Source organism: Uloborus diversus, unplaced genomic scaffold, assembly GCF_026930045.1.
Source record: "Uloborus diversus isolate 005 unplaced genomic scaffold, Udiv.v.3.1 scaffold_781, whole genome shotgun sequence".
NCBI lineage: Eukaryota > Metazoa > Arthropoda > Arachnida > Araneae > Uloboridae > Uloborus > Uloborus diversus.
This window is the reverse complement of record NW_026558991.1, coordinates 76,731-82,596: the sequence shown is the minus strand read 5'-3', so window position 1 is coordinate 82,596 and position 5,866 is coordinate 76,731. Positions and strand designations below refer to the sequence as shown.

At 34.6% G+C, this 5,866-nt stretch overlaps 2 protein-coding genes across 2 annotated transcripts; both read left to right on the top strand.

The window, feature by feature from the left end:
* Window positions 1-302: 302 nt before the first annotated feature.
* On the top strand, window positions 303-2,727 carry LOC129233891 (uncharacterized). Its single transcript, XM_054867819.1, has 3 exons — window positions 303-1,146; window positions 1,358-2,028; window positions 2,581-2,727. The coding sequence occupies exons 1-3, from the start codon at window positions 303-305 to the stop codon at window positions 2,725-2,727; spliced, it is 1,662 nt and encodes a 553-aa protein (XP_054723794.1).
* Window positions 2,728-3,041: 314 nt separating this feature from the next.
* Window positions 3,042-3,956, top strand: LOC129233890 (uncharacterized). Its single transcript, XM_054867818.1, has 2 exons — window positions 3,042-3,546; window positions 3,682-3,956. The coding sequence occupies exons 1-2, from the start codon at window positions 3,042-3,044 to the stop codon at window positions 3,954-3,956; spliced, it is 780 nt and encodes a 259-aa protein (XP_054723793.1).
* Window positions 3,957-5,866: the final 1,910 nt, after the last annotated feature.

Genomic DNA, 5,866 nt, shown 5'->3' with positions numbered 1-5,866 from the left:
ATTATTTTATTTTGACCATTTCCTACCAACACACCAGCTCAAATTAAAATAATTTGCAAATCAAACGGTAAATTAAGAAGTTATGGCAAAAAAAGGTCACGTTACGGACTCTACATAATGTCAAAAATACCGTGGAATGCCCCAGATGCTTTTTGTGCCTTGGATTAAGGCACCGTTTGAAAGATTGTTCATCGGGAAAGAATTGTAAGTACTCTTCCGGTAAACATAATGAAAATATTTGCTATAAATTTAACAATTTGGCTAACAATAAATCTAATAAAAAATCTTTTGTGAGCGATGGGATGGAAAATGTAATTTCTGCTGTATCGCATATGGGAAATAAAAATAGGACTCTTTTGCAAACGAGTTATGTGTTAGCAAAAAATGAAAACTTAGATTTGAACTGTGGTACACGCGTTTTACTGGACTGTGGTTCGATGCGTAGCTTTACCACGCAAAACATAGCTAATAAATTAAAATGCAAAGTACTAAGGAAAGAAAAATTGTCAGTGTACACATTTCGAAGTAAAACCCCCATCGAAAAATTCTACGATGTCATCAAACTTACGTTAATCAACAGAAACTCTCCCGACTCAAAAATAGAAATTGAAGTGTTGGTTACCGACGAAATATCAGGATCAAATATTCCCCCTCGAGAAGTTGAAGATTTTAAGGGTATGAAACACTTAAAAAATATGACACTCGCGGATTTTCCAGAAAGTAAAGAACCCATTACAATTTTAATTGGTGCTGATTATTATTATAACGTGGTAACGGGAAATATTAAACATTTGAGCAAAGCACTAGTTGCAGTTGAAACAATTTTCGGTTGGTGTTTACAAGGGAAAAATAGTGAAAATAACTTTTCCTTAATGATGAATGTAGTCGTAGAAAATAGCGCGATTTCAGAACAAATTCAGAAGTTTTGGGACTTAGAAACTTCAGGTCTTATTGATTCAAAGCAAGATGCTGATCCAACAGAAAATGACATCATGAAACAATTCGAGTCTCAGATCAAATATGAAAACAAAAGGTATACAGTGGGGTTACCATGGAAGTTAGAAAAGCGGGATTTAAAAGATAATTGGAAGATAGCTGAAGAGAGATTTTCTAGGCTTAGAAAAAGATTTTATAGAAACCCGAGTTGTATTTTGAATACAAAAAGGTGATCGATGATTATTTACGACAAAAAATTATTGAACCAGTAATCAACCCAGCTGAGGAAGACGAAGTTAAATTTTACTTGCCCCACAGAGAAATAAGTAGGAAAGATCGTGAGACGAGTAAATTGCGTATAGTTTTCGATGCCTCATCTCATGATTCTAATTGTCTATCTTAAATGACTGTCTTCATATAGGTCCAAATTTATGCTCTGAAATATTTGATATTTTATTGAGATTTCGCTTTCAGCCCATTGCTTATACCACGGACATGAAACAAGCATTTTTGCAAATTTCGCTCAACGAAGAAGATAGAGATGTTACTCGTTTTTTCTTTACCGATGACCCCTCGAACGAATCTATTGCACCCCAGGTTTATAAATTTACTCGCGTTCTATTCGGCATCAGTAGCAGTCCGTTTTTATTGGCAGGAACTTTGAAATATCAATTGAAACAGTATACTGAAAAATATCCGGTGACTACAAAATTTTTAAATGACAATATTTATGTCGATGACATCATCGGTAGTCATGCATCTGTAGATGAAGCCTTATCTCATACATTAGAGTCCATATCAATTTTCGAAGATGCTAGTTTGTCACTACACAAGTGGCGCACTAATTCGAAGACCCTCCTCGAATTGTGGAAAAAACATGGAGTGATTTCGAGTGATTATGCCGAACCCCTCAAAGAAGAAAATATGACTTACAAAGTCTTAGGTATACCATGGGACAACTTAAAGGACATTCTTTATTTTGATGTTGGAGATCTAGTCAAATTTGTTTCTAGAGGAACTGACATTAAACGATACGTGCTCCAGGTCTTAGGACACATCTTTGATCCTATCGGAATTTTAGGTCCTTTTATAGTGAGAATTAAATTTTTGATGCAACAGATTTGGGCGTTACGTATTGACTGAGATGACAGATTACCCGAAGATCTAAGTTTGTTATTGAGAAACTGTTGCGAAGAAGTTTATCAACTGACGGAAATTTCAATCGCACGCCACTATTTTTCCGAAAACCTAAATATTGATATCAAGACTCTTGAACTTCATTTCTTTTGTGACGCAAGTATGAAAGCATTTGGAACAGTTGCCTACATGCGTGTTATATCTCGAAATGAAGACGTTCGAACGGCCTTTGTCGCTTCTAAAAAGAGTTGCTCTGTTAAAGTCTCTTACATTGCCTCGGTTGGAGCTCATGGCTGCAGTATTGTCAGCAAAATTAAGTTTTAATATTTTGAAATCCTTGAAACCTGACATTCCGTGCTATTTCTGGTCTGACTCGAAGATAACAATTTTTTGGATAAAAGGAAATCCTGAAAAACTCAAACCTTTTGTCAAGAACCGGATTGAAGAAATTCGCAAATTCACAGCACCTTCAGACTGTTTTGTTTTTTTTTTTTTTGCCCCGGAAAGGTTAACCCTTCAGATACCTTGTCGAGGAGAGCAAAAGTTTCTAAACTGCTAGAAGATCCAACCTGGCTGACAGGACCGCAGTGGCTAAAAAATTCTCCAGAATACTGGCCGAAGCCAGAAAATGATGAAGCAATAAATACAGAATAATTGGAATACAGAAAAAAATCGAGGGACATTTTTCAATGTGAATGTCTTGTTGAAGAAAAGGAAAATCCAATCAACATTACTAAATTTAGTAATATGGAGAAGTTGGTAAGGATTACAGCTTGGGTGAAGAAGTCGATCATGAAATTTAGAAAGATTTCTAATATAGGAAATACATTGACCGCTGAAAAATTAATAGAAGCTGAGAATCATCTGATAAGATTAGAACAGAAGATATTTTTTCAAGAAGATTACAAATCCTTGAAGAATGGAGATCCGATTAAAAACGACTCTGATTGTTTAACTTTTTGCCATTCATGGATGAAAATGAAATTACTAGACTAGGAGGAAGATTAGAATTTGCTGAATTATCTACAGAAGGAAAACATCCTATGATTCTTCCAAAACGGTCCTGGCTGACATTTTTCATCGTGAGAAGAGAACATGAAAAAATGATGCACGGTGGAACAGCTTGCACTTTAGCGCGAATTCGGCAACGTTTCTGGATTCCAAAAGGACGGCAGTTAGTCAAAAGTGTAATCAAAAAGTGTCGAATCTGCCAAAAATATCTTTCGAAGGCTGCTAATCAAATTACAGCTCCGTTGCCACTTGACAGAAGTAACACCTCGCCTCCATTCTCAGTTTGCGGATTAGATTTTGCGGGACCAATTTATGTGAAATTTTTTAAAGAAGTTCGAAAATCCTATATAGTTTTGTTTACATGTGCAGTTACTAGATCAATTCACCTTGAACTCGTTAGCGATATGACAACAGATTCCTTCTTATTAGCACTTCGAATATTTTTAGCTAGAAGAGTAAACTGTAAGGTAATCTATTCGGATAACGCGAAAACCTTTAAAAGGGCGAAAAAAGAAATAGAAGATTTATCAAAAATTATCTCTGACAAATTACTTTCGCAATTTCTGATTAAAGAAAGAATAGTTTGAAAAAATATAGTTGAAAGAGCTGCTTGGTGGGGAGGTTTTTACGAGCGACTTGTGAAATTCGTAAAAGATTGCCTGCGGAAAATTGTAGGGAAAGTCTTGTTAAATTTTGAAGAAATGACTACATTGCTTACAGAAGTAGATATTGTCCACAACTTGCGACCGCTAACTTACGTCTACAATGAAAATAGTGAACCTTTGCCTTTGATACCAATGCACTTCCTAAATTTTGGTCGAGAACCTCAATATCCTATCAATTTCGCTGAAATAGCAGAAAATGAATCGTAAAGATCGTCACTTTTGAAACGGAAAAAATGTCAATCTCTTATTCTCCGGCAATTATGGATAAAATAGAAAAAACAGTATTTACTTGACCTCAGATCTGTTCACTCTTTGAATAATCCAGACGGACAACCGGCACTTAAAGTAGGAGATGTCGTGCTCATCGAAGAGGATTCCAAAAACAAGCTGCTTTGGATACTTGGAAAAATTGAAAGAGCGTTTCTCGGACGGGATAATAACGTACGCTCTTACGAAGTTAAAACAGCTTCCAGACTTTTGCGGAGAACGATACAACACTTGTATCCCTTGGAACTTTGATGAACTTTTGAAATTTGAACTCTATGTTAATTTAAATTGAACATTTATTTATATTGATATTTTGTACTAACCTTTAAATTTGGTACTTAATAATATTTAGTACAGTTCACTAACATTTAGGATTATATTTGAAATTGATGTTTAAAATTAATTTGAAAATGTTTTCGATTCATGCATAAGTTTGATATATTGATTTATTTTGTGTATTTGAAATTTTGAAATTACTATTTTGTAATTAATACATTATTTGAAATTGAGATATTTATGAACTCTTGAAAGAGTTCATGGTGGGGAGTGTGTGGAAAATTACTTGATTTGGAATGGCAACAGCCATTGAACGCTTCCTAGCATGAACTCGAATCAAGCGTTCAGTCATCACTGAATCACCTTCGATAAATGTAGAAATTTGATGCGACGAAAGTCGCCCCCTTTCGATGAGACTTATGTTCCCAATCTTCGATGTATAATTTATGTGCATTGTATATACGTTTCAACTAACAGTTCTTAATTAAAATGTTTTTTCTAACCTTCAATAAGAGTTTGTCGATTTTTGAATTTGATGTGGCAAGTGTTTACCCACTGAACCATTTTACAATAGAGGTTATGTAAGACTTATTCGTAGACTATTTCCTAGAATATAAACCTTTCAAAGGATTAGGCACATTATAGATATTTTTTGTTGATGTGTTCACATTATAGGTAAAGATATGAGAACTGTGGAATAATATTAAGTTTATTTAAATAACAATACAAAATCTTTGTTGTACATTTTTTAGTTTAAATTCTAATAAGTTGTAATTCGAAAGATAGAAAGTACAGTGTCAAGTGAAATATAAAAGGCTTGGATTCTAAAAAAAATGAAAAAAGAAAACATAAAAATAAAAATAATTTACATAAAATATGTCTAATGACACTTTCTTTTCGAAAGTCGCGTAATACATTGCACTTATTAAAAAAAATACAGCTTGTCAACACTTCGTTGAAGTTTAAAAATTCAAATAAAATAAGTGCGTTTAGAAGAAGGAGTTTGCTGGAATAGATTCGGAGTGAAATGAAAATTGAAGTCTCTCCCCCCCCCCCAAAAAAAAGCTGCAGTTAGGGCTCTGGTTGGGGTAGGAGTAACGAAAGGGGATGCCGTCCCTCGAGATAGTTGATACATTGTGGTAACAAACCCGCAACTCAAATGTAAATTGTTTTAAACCACGTTTACAAAAAAATAAAGTCCAATTTTTCAATTGAAGCTGCATAAATAGTCTATACTTAGCTCCTTTTGGCGCAATAGAAATTGATTATCAATGATATATAGGGGAAGCTGCTGTACCCACGGACGGTTGTACCTACGGACGTAGATCGGGAAATTCCGGGTATTGTCGAGAGAGATCTTAATTGGGGTTCAACGTGTGTGTCACAGCCCTCTCCAGTACCCCAGAAATTTTCAACGCCATCAAAAGAACATTTAAGATTCTATCATACTTTTTTCGGTTTTAGTAGGATCTAAGTAAAATGAAACATGAAAAATGTCTTTTTTTCTTTCGTCCGTTGTGAATAGTACTATTCATTTTTGTTGCAGCTGTCATGTTTCCCTACATTTTGAAGGT

Coding starts and splice junctions, on each gene's coding strand:
- LOC129233890 (XM_054867818.1), top strand. CDS start 3,042: ATGGATGAAAATGAAATTACTAGACTAGGAGGAAGATTAGAATTTGCT. Junction 3,547..3,681: donor TTTAGCTAGAAGAGTAAACT/GTAAGGTAATCT, acceptor GAAAAAATATAG/TTGAAAGAGCTGCTTGGTGG.
- LOC129233891 (XM_054867819.1), top strand. CDS start 303: ATGGAAAATGTAATTTCTGCTGTATCGCATATGGGAAATAAAAATAGG. Junction 1,147..1,357: donor ATTTTATAGAAACCCGAGTT/GTATTTTGAATA, acceptor GTCTTCATATAG/GTCCAAATTTATGCTCTGAA. Junction 2,029..2,580: donor GAATTTTAGGTCCTTTTATA/GTGAGAATTAAA, acceptor TGCCCCGGAAAG/GTTAACCCTTCAGATACCTT.